At 44.5% G+C, this 14,901-nt stretch overlaps 1 protein-coding gene across 1 annotated transcript in view; it reads right to left on the bottom strand.

Moving 5' to 3' along the window:
* The window catches only part of LOC137343905 (protein adenylyltransferase SelO-like), a 69,385-nt gene that overhangs the window by 24,625 nt on the left and 29,859 nt on the right, over window positions 1-14,901 (bottom strand). Inside the window, exons 11-13 of the mRNA XM_068007142.1 lie at window positions 9,157-9,240; window positions 8,253-8,382; window positions 4,763-4,807 (exon numbers count right to left, since the gene is read on the bottom strand). Of these exons, the coding sequence (XP_067863243.1) occupies window positions 4,763-4,807; window positions 8,253-8,382; window positions 9,157-9,240 (259 nt within the window). The remainder of the gene's footprint in view (window positions 1-4,762; window positions 4,808-8,252; window positions 8,383-9,156; window positions 9,241-14,901) is intronic.

The raw sequence follows: 14,901 nt of genomic DNA on the forward strand, positions 1-14,901 counted from the left end.
CTGGGGTACTGTGTACAGTTTTAGTCTCCTTATCTAAGGAAGGATGTGCTTGCCTTACAGGCGGTGCAACGGAGGTTAACTAGTTTAATTCCTGGGATGAGAGAGTTGTCCTGTGAGAACAGGTTGAGTAGAATGGGCCTATTCTCTGGAGTTTAGAAGAATGAGAGGTGATCTCATTGAAACATATAAGATTCTGAGGGGACTTGACAGGGTAGATGCTGAGATGTTGTTTCTCAAGGCTGGAGAGTCTAGAACTAGAGTACATAGTCGCAGGATAAGGCGTCGGCCTTTTAAGACTGAGATGAGGAGGAATTTCTTCACTTAGAGGATTGTGAATCTTTGGAATTCTCTACCCCAGAGGGTTGTGGATGCTGAGTCACTGAGTATATTCAAGGCAGAGATAGATAAGTCTTTGGACTCTAGGGGAATCAAGGGAAATGGGAATCGGGCGGGAAAGTGGAGTTGAGGTTGAAGATCAGCCATGATCTGATTGAATGGCGGAGCAGGTTCGAGAGCCACATGGCCTACTCCTGCTTCTATTTCTTATGTTCTTATGTAAGAAAGATTGAATTAAGAGACAGAGATAAAAGAGACAGAAAGAAAAAGTTAAAAAAAAGCTTATTAAAATTTTTTTTAATGCCCAACAATAAAGTTTGAAGAAATGAGACTCCACACTTGTAAAAGTTAATTCTTAGTGCTAGAGAGGTTGTTTGCCAGTAATTAAGACTTACCACGTTAAAATGGTACTTGGACTTGAAATGTCTTGACTTAACTTTTTTTGGCAAGTTTAGTTCGTATCTATCAGGCAAGTACAGGAACTTGAACAGGAAATCAGACAGCGAGATGCCATTTCCGCGCAGCTTTTGGAGAAGCAAGGTATCTCGTACAACAACTTCTGGATTTCTGCGTTTAACTGCACGTATAGTCCCGGAAGTTACTGTCTGATTTGCACATGAATAACTGTGAATGCTGTTAGCCTCACCATTTTTTTAAAGCAAAATCTGGCCCAATATCTTTATCCCAGGGTCATCAAGGAGAAGATTTTACTGATGTTCTACAAAACCACTCCATCTGTCTAATTGTTAGTTGAAGGAGGCGATTTAACTTCATAGTCAACATATGTCTTTGCTGTATATAATTTATGTTCCTTATTGTGGATAAGCACTCCAATAGGATTCACTGCTTTCAGGAAAGGAGAGATAAAAGATCAGTGGGAAAATTGGAGAAAAGGGGTAAAAAAACCACATCCGACTTTCAGTTGCAAAATCCAATTTTCAGACCCTAAAAGCTGCAACTGAAGTCCAAATAAACTCAGTCATCTTTAACAGCATTTCAAACTGTGGAAGGATTTGTGCTAATAAGCTGTCTCCTAGAAATGGTTAAGAACAATGGGCTTTCATTTTTGTTTAATGGAAATTGCTTTTTTCAGCTTTCTCCCTTGCTCTCCTGAAGGTGCACGCTGGAGTATGGGTGCTGACAGCCCTTGCTTCCTCACTCAAATGGTTATTCTTCATGTGTGAGTCTATGGGCCCGATGTTACCTGGGCTGCGGGTTCTTGGCAGGAGGGCTATCGGGCGCGTGGGTAATGCGCCCGGCAAAATCAGTCAGCCACCCGCGCGATCGTAGCCCAATTGGATCCACTTACCTTCTCCTCCGGGTTCCCCACTGCTGATCTGTGCGTCGGGCGGGCTGCGCATGCGCAGTAAGATCTGTCAGCTGGAGGAGCTCTATTTAAAGGGGCAGTCCTCCACTGACAGATGCTGCAACAAACAGAAAAAATTACAGCATGGAGCAGCCCAGGGGGAAGGCTGCTCCCAGTTTAATGATGCCTCACTCCAGGTATCAATACATGGGGTGAGGAGGAGGGGGAGGACAGAGATCTTCCCCCCGGCGGGCGGGAGGAAGCAGCCTGCCTCTGCCACCAGGAAGGCCTGGCTCGAGGTGGCAGAGGAGGTCACCAGCACCACCAACATATCGCCCACCTGCATACAGTGCAGGAGGCGCTCCAATGACCTCAGTAGGTCAGCCGAAGTGAGTACACTTACTCTTTCCCCTACACTCTGTCTGCCACATTACCGCCCCCACCCCACATCTCCTTCTGCACTGCCAACACTACTCTGTCACATCACCCCTCATACCCACTCAAACCTCATCCTCATCTTACCTGCACCTACTCACCTCGCCAGTACTCATCCCGCCACTACCACTCAACCCAATCCTCATACAATCTCATGGCTCTATCTCATACTCACCCTCTCGTGCATCTCCTTCACGGCCAGCCTCACTCAACCTGCCACTACCTGTGCTGCAGCCACAGGGCATGTATCACATATGTGCAGTAGGCAGCGTAAGGCAAACGTGTCGTGAGCATGAAGGGGATGCACAAGGGTGTTTGAAGGTTCGTCATGGGTGTTACTTAGATTGAATTTCTGACCACCTCACAATACCTATTATATTGGCACCACTACTGCCACGTCTTTGCGAATCTTGTCTGGCTTGTGCAATAATGCCCTTTCCTGAGGATCACTATGAAGACCCACAACTGATGCCACCCATTGTGTCACTGCAGAGTGGGTGTAGGTGTATTTGCAGGGCTCTTTTGTGCAGACGGCTGAGAGACGTCGGCGATGTCCCCGGTTGCACCCTGGAAGGATGCGGAGGAGAAGTTGTTGAGGGCAGTGGTGACTTTGACAGCGACAGGTAAGAAGATAGTGCTCAGGCCAGCCAGGAGCAGCTTGGCATGAAGGAGGCTGCAGATGTCCACGACTACATGTCGAGTGAGTCTGAGCCTCCGTGTGCACTGCTGCCTAGAGAGGTCCAGGAAGCTGAGCCTCGGTCTGTGGACCCTGTGGCGACCGTAGTGCCCTCTGCGACGCATCTCTCTCTGCGGTAGCCCTCCCTCCTGCTGTACAGGTGGATGTGTCACAGCACTCTGTTGTGGAGCTCCACGTGTCAGAGGTGGACGGCGTGGATGGCGAGGCTGATGATGCTGTTCGCCCTCCGAGGAGGTCATGACTGCAGCTACGGCGGCCCCCATCCAGGAGATGTACATCTGAGGGGGTCCACAAGGTAGGTACATGTCTCTGGACCCCGGGGTAAGTGTGCAATTTGGTGACTTTGATTGTCAGGAGGAGGGTGATGGAGGCCAAACTTTGTCCCAAGTGACAGAGTGGCCTCCTGCAATGAGTGAGGGTCTTCCCCCCCACCTGTCAAATGGACCTTTGCAGCAGCCACAGGTTGATGGCTGCAACAGGTCCATTTGAACTGGAGTGTTTCCCCCAGTGTGGGAAACAGTCCCAGTTTGCTCTAAAATCCCACCCCTCCTCACATAATCCCTCAATCAGGTCAGTTAATGACCTGAACAAGCAAAATAAATAGCTTCAAGTGGCATCCTGCTGGCTTTAATTGCCTGCGGGATTCCCACCAGCGGGGGCTGCGCGTGCACACTGGCGCGTCAGTGGGGAACCCGGAAGTGGGCGGGTTGGAGTCGGGCTCCCGACCCACACCGGAATTCTCCGATTTTCGGAGCCCCCCCACCAGGAACGCACCCGATAGCGGGTGCTAAAATGACGCCCTATATCAGTGACTCATAACACAGTCCAGTGCCCCCTGCGGCCCAATTCCCTTTATACCTGCAGTCATCAGCAGACCTGCTGCTCAACATGCTGTGAACTTCCATTCATGGCCTCCAAACTGTAGGATACCAATTGAGCTGGGATGTATTGCTCTCCAACATAAAATGACAATGGAATGCTATTGGAAGCAGGGCTGTCTGACCTTTTATCCATCATGTGAAAGGGCTTTACCAAAATAGAACATTTTAGTCAAATTTTTTAGCCCCTATAGTTCATTTTTAACCTTCTTCTTGTTGTGAAGTACCTGGCCATCACTTTATACACGTGCACAATTGAAAGCACGAGCTGGTGCTGTGGGGAACCGCAGTCACAGACCCACAAACTTTGTAGTGCAGTGTGTCACTGAATTCCTGAGAATGACCCTTGAGCAAGACATTGGCATTATGTCTCTCAACAAAAAGTTCAAATTTTTTTTTAATCATCTGACTCAACACAGCCCAAGGTTTGACCCTTGAACTTTCCTGGCTCTGTATGGCTCAGCATGATTAAAACAAGGCATTTACCCATTGTGCCGGTTCAGGAGCCAAAATTGGTCCTTAAGGTGTTCTGAGATGCATCCATTTTCATTGGAATTTATTTAATTGTTTTTCTTTTTGTCTCCTTAGGTATCTCCATGTTATGTCAGTTTGGCTCGGTGGCAGCAGTTTCGCCTCTGAATCAGAGAATTATCAAGCCCTACTCTAGGACCTGAGCACATAATATTGAATAATATTTCAGTGCAGTACTGAGAGAGAGCCGCCTTTCAGAAGAGACATTAAACCAGGGCCTGTCTGCCTGCCCATTGCGACATGAGAAGTTCAGGGAGTTCCAGTGGTGTCCTGGCCAACATTATCCCTTAACTCAAACAGGTCAACTGGTCAATTCTCTCCTTTATGGTTTGGGGGACTTGCTGTGTGGACATTAGCTGCCATATTTACCTAAATAGCAACAGTGACTGCACTTGAAAAGTAATTCATTGGCTGTGAAGCACTTTGGAACATTGAGAACATGAAAGGTGCTATACAAATACAAATTCTCTGTCTCTCTTTATGTACTTTCGCCAGCTGACAGAATGGCTCAATGCACATTAGTACACAAACCCCTCCAACATACCTCCTCTGATAAATGAAATGAAAATGAATACTTACTTTATCTGATAAAGATCAGGATATCCTTTTAATATTTGTTCAGCCCTTGAAATCAAGCAGAAAACAAGCAAAATGTTGTCAATAATGTTGCAAGTAGAGAGTAATGTGTCTGATTTTTATATTTTAGCTTGTGGCAGGACAGTTCTGGCATTGCTTGCACTAACAATAGTTCATGATATCTTTGTCACTAAATCACAGTGACCTATTGGCATATATCTTTCTATATATGTTAAAAGTCCTGCTTCTATGTATACTTCCTGTTTGTCACACTTAATTCCTATGCAATGATTTTGTCACACATGTTACCATTCTGTGTTGTTTGGCACCTCCACATGATGGAAACAAAGGAAAATAAAAATCTGAAGAGGAACCTTCATAGTGCCACTTCCATGACTTCTGGCAGAGTGGTGAGAGCAGTATTGGCTAACGCCTGAGAACAAGTCACCCAGCCATGCTCTCTGCTAAAGTCGCTATAGAGCCTGACAACACATATCTTTACTGGGAGAGAAAAAAGGGATTTTTTTTGATGTTCCTCATAAAAGGCCAACGCAAATGTTGCTTTGGACTGGCTCCAATAGCCACATACCCCTCAAGTATGCAACAGATCAACATGTTATGGTCAGAAACAAAATCTATTAAATTACAAAAATCTTGTTTGCCTCAATACCGACTTAAAGTTCATTTTGTGATGTCTTAAAATAAATACATGTTTGGGGCTCTCTAGGTTAGAGTCCTCAAATGCCATGAGTCTGCATCGGAAAAACCGTTGGCCAGCTGCCCACCATCCTCCAATGTGCATTTGTAATAGGCAAGATACCTCGCCTCGTACGACAACCCAGAAAATAAATTCTTATTAGGTGAAAAAAACCAGAAACATTCACGGGTACTAGAATTACATTATTTTAAAATCTTCAATTTATATATACATTTTGCGAGTGAATGCAGTCCCAGTTTCCTCTTTCCAAATGCTTGTTTGTTGATTGTCCATCTAAGCAGTCAGTTTAAGAGCTAAAAACCAGAATCTAACAGGGAGTGGAATTATCCTACTTCACCGCATACTTGATTAATAGGGAGTTAACTTGCTCTATAAACTATTCTGTGGAACACACAAGTGCTTACTTTTCCACTAGTAGACACTATGTATGGCTGCTTACACTAGGTATAAGTGTATAAACATGGACATGTCACTCAAGATCACAAAATAGGTTTGTATCTTGATGAGGGCACTTCAGGTCACTTCTTCCAGAATACAGTCCTTACTGTTGCAACATTGTTGCAGAAGAATGGGGCCCCTTCCTTCCTAATTTGGCCATTTCCTCTTGAAAGGGAACAGACTGTCCTAAGTACAAGGGGGCTGCACTCAGAATGAGCTAGGTGCTATGTATATGGAAAAAAAACGACAATTTACTGAGAAGAGGGGACGAATTTAATAATGAGGGGCACTGCAGGACGAGAGGACTTAGCTGCGAATTAGATGGGGATATAAACCAAACCCCCAGGGAGATGAACCATTAGAAGCCAACAAACCCGAAGCAGCAGATGAAACTTTAGCAGGAGATGAACCCTTAGGAGCCGATGAACCCCCGGGCAGATGAAACCTTAGCTGCCGATGATCTGGAGCTACTTGCTTGGCAGGCAATAGATTCATTGAGGGTGAACTTATATACTTTTTGACTATATTGATGTTGTGTATGTAAACTGTTCTGTTATATACCTGCCTTTTGCTGAACTAAACCACCTGAAGTGAGATTTATGTATGTGGAGAAATCTGATGCTAAATAAACAATTAATTATTTAAACTAATCTATTCATTGGTGCAGTTAACTGTACTCGAGCCTAAGGCACGAGTCCCCTCTCCCTGGCAAGTGAATTGCAGTCTGGTTCACCAGAGATAGCGGTCAGTAGGGAGGTACTTAAGATAGAAGTTCTCAGGTTCCAACACTATCCATTGTGAACAATTTGGCATCACTAGCAAAAGTTAGTTTCCCATCTTGATGAGCACAAAAGTCAGCCCAAAATAATTTTAAAATAAAAACAGAAACCATCCACAATAACAGAGCAAATCTAACAGGAAGAACAGAAACACAAAAGTCACTATTAACAGACATGCTGGGAAGCTTGCACAAAATCTACTATCATAAAGAATGTAAGGAGTCGCACAACTCCAGGTTATAGTCCAACAGCTTTATTTGAAATCATTCAATTTCAAATAAAGCTGTTGGACTATAACCTGGTGTTGTGCGACTCCTTACATTTGTCCACCCCAGTCCATCACCGGCATCTCCACACCATCATAAAGAATGCATAACATCTGGAATAAATGCCATTGTTCTTGTACTGTAAACCTTCACCTGTTTATCAGAACATTTTTGAGTTATAAGGGTGGTTCTGAAAAATGAACAGTCAGACCGAGGGACATATACAATCCTATATCAAAAACTAACAGAAGAATGGAGTTATTAAGGGAGTAAGTGGGCTTCTCTGATAGCTCAGTTGGTAAAATCAGCATGTAGCTGAGCCATGCTGCTCTTTGTGGCTTAGATCACAACAGGCAGTACATTTTCAAAAGCAAAATACAGCAAATGCTGGAAATCTGACGAAAGATCATCGACCTAAAACGTTAACTCTGTTTCTTTCTCCACAGATGCTGCCTGATTTGCTGAGTGTTTCCAGCATTTTCTGTTTTTATTATAGGCAGTACATTTTATTCACTTAAGATACTGTGGGAAAGAGGAACTGGAGGTTTAATAACACAGTACTTACTAGATCATCATCTCAGATTTGGATACTCAATAGAAAAGTATTTTAAAAAAGGTGCTTTTTAAACATCTGAATTTGGTTACTTGAGATAAAGAACATGATCATGGAGCATATGGTTTAATTAACAAGAGATCAGTAGGAAATCAGTTCACTCAAAATTACACTAAAATATGCTAACTTTATATAAAATCATGGCATGGAGGACAAATAGTTTCCAGAAAATTCTGAAAGATGTGTTCCAGGTGTGCGCAGAGAGTTAAACTGAAAGGGAAATAAAAATTCAGCCTGGTGTCAAACTTCAGACCAAACATGATAAAAAAAAACAGCTACAAATAACTGAATAATTCTTTTTAGTAAATTTTTGAGAAAGCTAGAGCTAAATTAACATGAAAAGAATGTTTTTCACTGATATTATTGAATATAATAAGAGCTTCAATCCCAAACGGTGTGGTTTTTAATCCAGTGGGTAACAATCTACTAAAGCCACAATTACCCTCGCCATTACATGTTTCAGAACAAACAAGGCTAAGATTGTTCCTAATTACAATTCTCAGTTCACAGTAGAAGAAATATTTTGTGCAAACACTTTTTGGTGCCTAATTTTCAAACAGGAAAATACTGGTCACCTCTTGGTCATTTTATTATGACTGGGAAAACAAACTAGATCCTGCAATGTATTCATTAGGAAGTCAGCTGGCACCGAATGATGATGACTGTAAGCACTACTCACAACAGCTGCTGCTTAGGGTCCAATAAAGGATTCAGAGCCTTCCGCAGTTTGTCGAGATTATATCTCCCAACATTGGCTTGGTTCCCTATCTTGTACCGACCCTCATCATCAGATGTATTTGGCACAAAATCTGGTTCAGGAAACATTAGAATTTGTTTACATGGCTATTAATATGAACAGAATTAATAGTAAAAGAACACTATTTTTTCCCACCTTTTAACCACAATTAAGTTGAAAAAAAAGGAATGTCCCCATGCCTTATAGCATAGCACATGTTGAGTTTTTTCAAACTTATAATGACTGTTCCCCTCACCACCACCCCCCCTCCACTCCCCTAAATATAATTTGCAGCATTCGCTCTTCAAATAAATTTGTTGAACTTCTCATTCTTACTTCCTTCCCTGAAGGCAATGACTCATACTGGAGAACAATTCTGCATCAGTGACAGCCCTCTGGTTCACTCCTAAGTGGCCATTTTTCATTCTTGAGTAAGACAGTGAGTGTCAGCTAGTTGTATTCAAAAACTGAGAGGGGGGAAGGGACACCACAATGGAGGCCAATTCTGACCACAACCAATATGCAAACATGCACAAGATCTATCACTGGTGGTCATTGAATAGCAATCAGGAATGGGAGTCCTCGCTAATTTTTCCATTCCTAGACTGGGGCATCAAGACCAATTGTGGTGCCTTTACTGCTGTCCCAGCCAAGATGCATATCATTTTTAAATTATGTGAAATATGCAACAGTACGTTTTATAAGACAGCTTGTCCACAATTTCTTTTTATCTGCACCAGCTGCGTGAGAGGCCCTGGCAATGGCACGGAGCGTCGTAAAAATTACACTATACTATTGACGGCGCAGTTTTAATAGATTTTCTGCAGAGAGGAAAAAAGATACTTACTAGGATCATAGAAATCCATAAAGCCAAATGGACCATAATCTATTGTAACAGAGAGAATACTGAAGTTGTCTGTATTACACACACCTGAAATACAGGAGAAAAAAAAGGAAAAATACCGATCAATAGAAGCAAAAAAAAAGGAAGAACAGATTATAAGACACATACTAGAGTAGAGCCATCTTTATAAAATCATCACACAGATTCACGCTTATAGAACATGCCATCAGAAGAAGCTCCAAACAGTGACTGGTTCTTCTCTACAGGAAGTAATGAAAAAATATCAGAGGACGAGTCATACCAGGCAACTTTTATATGCCCCTGATTAAGAACAGCATAGGAATCAAAACTTTTGCTGATATTCTGCTGGCAGTAACTGTCACCACCACCAACCCCACTATGATAGAAATTAAGTATTTTTTGTCTAGTTTTGATTTAGTGGCTGTTTCTTAAAATCCAGTCATAGTAAACATTTAAAAAGTGACTGCAGTTGAGATTTCTGTATCAAGCTTATTGCTCAACAATGTTGTAAGTTTCATTGGCCACAGGCAGGAGAGAGGAATAATTCAAACTTAAACAATTCTGTCTCTTTGGTTCACTTTGTATATTGACATTTCAAGCTAAATCCATTTATTAAATATAGTCTAGATCTCAAGTGATTTTATTAGTCCTAGAAATAAACTACTGATAATAAATAAACAAATAAATAAATAAAACTAGAAATGGCAGTACAGGCTGTGTATCAGGATTGTAATATGTGGGAGTTTGTGGACAGCGAGACAGTCCCGGATTGCCACATTTGCAGTAAATGTCTCTGGCTTGAGACACTCTGGCTCAGAGTCTTTGAGCTGGTGTGCAAGTTAGAGACACTCCGATACATACGGGAGGTGACGGAATACCTAGTTTTCTCCAGAGTACAGTCACACCTCGGAGGAAAGCACAGGTGCAGAAAGGGGAGAGTGTTAGTTAGCAGGGTAGTGGGAACCTAGGAGAGGTAGAGAAGGAGGTCCCACAGTCACTGGTCCTATCCAACAAGTACGAGGCACTTGATACCTGTGAGAATAAGGATGAAGGCTGCAAGGAGGATGCCCAGAATGCTAACCATGGCACTGTAGAACTTGAGGCAGTCCAAGGGGAGGAGGATCAGTATAGAAAGATTGCAGTCATAGGGGATTCTATAATCAGGGGGATAGATAGCATCCTCTGCAGTTGCGACCGAGAGTCCAGGAGGGTGTTTTGCCTACCTGGTGCAAGCGTAAAGGACATCTCGGAGCAATTGGAGAGGAACTTGAAAAGGGAGGGGGAGGATCCAGTTGTCGTGGTTCATGTCGGTATCAATGACATAAGGAAGAACAAGGAGGAGGTCCTGCTAAGGGAATATCAGAAGCTAGGAACTAAATTAGAAAGCAGGATCTCACGGGTGGTAATCTCAGGATTACTACCTGAGCCACATGTTAATTGGTGTAGGCAGATCAGAAAGGTGAATGCATGGCTGAAAGAGTGGTGTGGAAAGGAGGGGTTCCATTTCATGGGACACTGGTGCCAGTACTGGGACAGGAAAGAGCTGTAGCACTGGAAAAGGCTCCATCTGAACCAGAATGGGACCAGAGTCCTAGCGGAAGGGACAAATAAGGCGGTGGATAAAGCTTTAAACTAGCAAAATGGGGGGAGGGATCTGGTAGCAATAACAAAGGCCCAAAGATAAACGAACAGGAGATGAGAGTAAAGGTCATACCAGGGTAAGGGATAGAGATAACATAATGGTCAAGGAATAAATACAGTTATAAAACAGAAGTATAAAAGGGCTGTTAAAAATAAAATAAAAGGAATAACTATTAAGGACGAATTAAACTGCCTGTACAGCAATGTACACAGTGTCCAAAATAAGACGGGGGAATTGGAGGCAAAATCCGTAGCAAGGAACCAGATGCAGTAGGAATAACTGAAACATGACTTACATAAAGAACAGGACTGGCAACTAAATATTGCAGGTTATAACATAATCAGAAAGGATAGAGAAGGAAGGGGGGTGGAGTAGCTGTACTAATTAGAGATAACATAATGGCAGTAGAAAAAAGGGACATAACTAACAGAAGGATATAAACAGAATCTATATGGATTGAAATAAAAGACAAGGGTTTGATCATACAAATAGGGATATGCTGCAGACTACCTAATAGTGGAAAAGAGGTAGAGGAATAAATATATAAGCAAATATGAGAAATGAGTAAAGAACATAGAATAATAATCATGGGAGATTTTAACTACCACCAAATAAAATGGCAAGAAGAGGTAAGTAAAGGGGTACAGGGAATGGAGTTTTTACAATGTGTGCAGGACTTTTTTCTTACCCAGTATGTAAAAAGCCCTTTATGAGAGGAAGCACTGCTGGATCTAGTAATGGGAAATGAACCAGAACAGATAAGAGAAGTGAGCATTGGGGAACATCTAGACAATAGCGATCACAACATAATAAAGTTTAAGATAAAGATCGAGAAGGACATAAGTAAGACAAAGACCAAAGTAATAAATTGGAAAAAGGCTGATTTTAAGGGGATAAGAATGGAACTATGGAAAATAAACTGGAAAAATTTACCACAAACAAAGAAATAAAACAGCAGCGCAAAACATTTAAAACAGTGATCAATAGAGTCCAGGAGAAATATATCCCACAAAAACAAAGAACAAACTAACCATTAATGACACGCCAAGGATGAATACAGAAATAAGGGCAAAATTGAAACTAAAGAAAAAGGCATACTCTAAGTACATAGACAACAAAGGAGAGGATGACAAAAGGGAATATGAAAAGAGTAGGAAAGAAGTCAAAAGAACAATTAGGAAGGCAAAGAGAAATTACAAAATTAAATTATCAAGCAATATAAAAAGAAATAGTAAAGTATTCTACAGACACATAAATAACAAAAGAAAAATAAGGATAGGGATAGGCCACTAAGGGATACACACGATAAACTCACAGGTAATGACAGTGAAATGACAGAAATATTAAATAGTCACTTTGCCTCAGTATTTACCAGGGAGACTAACATGGTGGGCATGACATTAGAAGAAGAGATCAAAAAGATAGAAAGACATTTAAGATAGAAAGGGGGGAGATAATTGATAAACCAATCAAACTTAGAGAGCATAAGGCCCCTGGTCCAGATTGCATCCATGCATATTAAAACTAGTTAGGGAAGAGATAGTAGAGGCACTATTACATATTTATAAAAATTCATTAGAAAAGGGAATAGTGCCAGAGGACTGGCGGACAGCTATGTTATTCCCATATTTAAAAAGGGAGATAGAACAAGTCAACTGAACTACAGACCAACTAGCTTAACGTCGGTGGTAGGAAAGATAATGGAATCCTTACACAAAGATGTAATAGAAAAACATCTAGGGCTCGATTTTAGGGTCGGGTTACCTGCGGGTTTCCAGCGGGGGGGCCCCGAAAATCCCGATCTCCGATCACGTGACCGGATTCGGACGAAATCCCGGCCACTTCCGGGTACCGCGCTGACGTGCGGGGCTGCGCGCGCAAGCCCCGCTGGTGGGAATCCCGCAGGCAATTAAAGCCAGCGGGGTTCCACTTGAGAGTACTTACCTTGCTCGTTGTGGTCAGTTAATGAGCTGAAGCAGCTGTCAAAACAGGAAGTGTGGGATTTTAGGTTCAAGGCAGTCAGTTTCCCACACTGGGGGAAACAGGACCCTTCAAACCAGGCGTGTTGCAGCCAGCAGCCTGTGGCAGGTGCCAAGGTGCGCTCCACGGGGGAGAGCCCTCACCCACGCAGGAGGCCACCGCGTCACATAGGGCAACCCCTGCCCCCCACCACCCCCCGGCCAAGCCAGAGGACAGACCGACACGAAACCGCAGCCCCAGTCCGAGGACCCACACACCTACCCTGCACAACCCCTCAGACCAACACCTGCCAGTTGGGTGGTGTGTGGACACCCTCGGAGGACGAAGAGCATGACCAGCACCAGCAGCCTCGCAGTCCACGCCGTCCGCCGCAGAGACGTGGATCCCCCCAACACGGTGTGGTTGCACGCCCACCTGCACAGCAGGAGGGAGGGCTACCGCAGAGAGAGACGCGTCGCAGAGGGCACTACCCTCGCCACAGGGTCCACAGACCGAGGCGCAGCTCCCCGGACCTCTCCGAGCAGCAGTGCACAGGGAGGCGCAGATTCGCTCGACATGTAGTCGTGGAGATCTGCAGCCTCTTTCATGCCGAGCTGCTCCTGGCTGGCCCCAGCACCAACTGCTTACCTGTCGCTGGCAAAGTCACCACTGTCCTCCACACCTTCTCCTCCGCATCCTTCCAGGGTGCAGCCGGCTACACCGCCGATGTCTCTCAGTCGTCTGCGCGGACGAGCCCTGCAAATACACCTGCACCTACTCTGCAGTAACACGATGGGTGGCATCAGTGGTGGGTCCTCATAGTGATACCCAGGAGCGGGCATTATTGGACACAATGGACAGGATTCGCGGAGACATGGCAGTGGTGGTGTCAATATAATGTGTGCTGTTTGTGGCTCTGAAATTCAATATGGGTAACACCCATGACAAACCCTCAGACACCCTTGTGCACCCCCTTCATGCTGACGAGACGTTTGCCTTACCCTGCCTACTGCACATATGTGATGCATGCCCTGTGGCTGCAGCACAGGTGGTGGCAGGTTGAGTGAGGCTGGCCGTGAGGGAGATGCACGAGAGGGTGAGTATGGGATGGAGCCATGAGATTGTATGAGGATTGGGTCGCGTGTTAGTGGCAGGATGAGTACTGGCGAGGTGAGTAGGTGGAGGTAAGATGAGGATGGGGTGTGAGTGGGCATGAAGGGTGATGTGACAGAATAGTGTTGGCGGTGCCGAAGGAGATTTGGGGTGGGGGCAGTGTTGTGGCAGACGGAGTGTAGGGGAAAGACTTCGTGTTCTCACTGTGGCTGACCTACTGCGGTCATTGCAGCGCCTCCTGCACTGTATGCAGGTGGGCCATATGTTGGTGGCGCAGGTGACCCCCTCTGCCACCTCGAGCCAGGCCTTCTTGGTGGCAGAGGCAGGCCGCTTCCTCCCGCCCGCCGGGGGGAAGATCTCTGTCCTCCCCCTCCTCCTCACCCCATCTGATGATACCTGGGGTGAGGCATCATTAAACTGGGAGCAGCCTTCCCCCTGGGCTGCTCCATGCTGCAATTTGTCCCATTGGTTGCAGCATCTGTCAGTGGAGGACTGCCCCTTTAACTAGAGAGCCTCCAGCTGACAGATCGTACTGCGCATGCGCAGCCCAACCGACGCGCAGGCCAGCGCCGTGGACCCCGGAGGAGCAGGTAATTGGATCCTATTAGTGGGTTGCCTGCTACGATCGCGTGGGCAACCCACTAATTTCGCCGTTCGCGTTTTCGACGCTCCCGGAGGACCACCCGCTGGGAACCCGCAGGCCTGCTAAATTCGAGCCCCTAGAAAACAAAAATATAATAAAGAATAGTCAGCATGGATTTCAAAAGGAAGGCCATGCTTGACCAACCTTATTGAATTCTTTGAAGAAATAACAGAAAGGGTAGACATGGGTAATGCAGTAGATGTAATAAATTTGGATTTTAGAAAGGCCTTCGATAAGGTACCACACAGTAGACTCATGACTAAGGTCAGGGCATGTGGAGTCAGGGGGACAAGTAGCAGAATGGATAGCAAGCTGGCTACAAAACAGAAAGCAGAGAGTAGTGGTTAAAGGTAGTTACTCAGACTGGCAA

The sequence above is a fragment of the Heptranchias perlo genome, chromosome 2 (genome assembly GCF_035084215.1).
Source record: "Heptranchias perlo isolate sHepPer1 chromosome 2, sHepPer1.hap1, whole genome shotgun sequence".
Classification (NCBI taxonomy): domain Eukaryota; kingdom Metazoa; phylum Chordata; class Chondrichthyes; order Hexanchiformes; family Hexanchidae; genus Heptranchias; species Heptranchias perlo.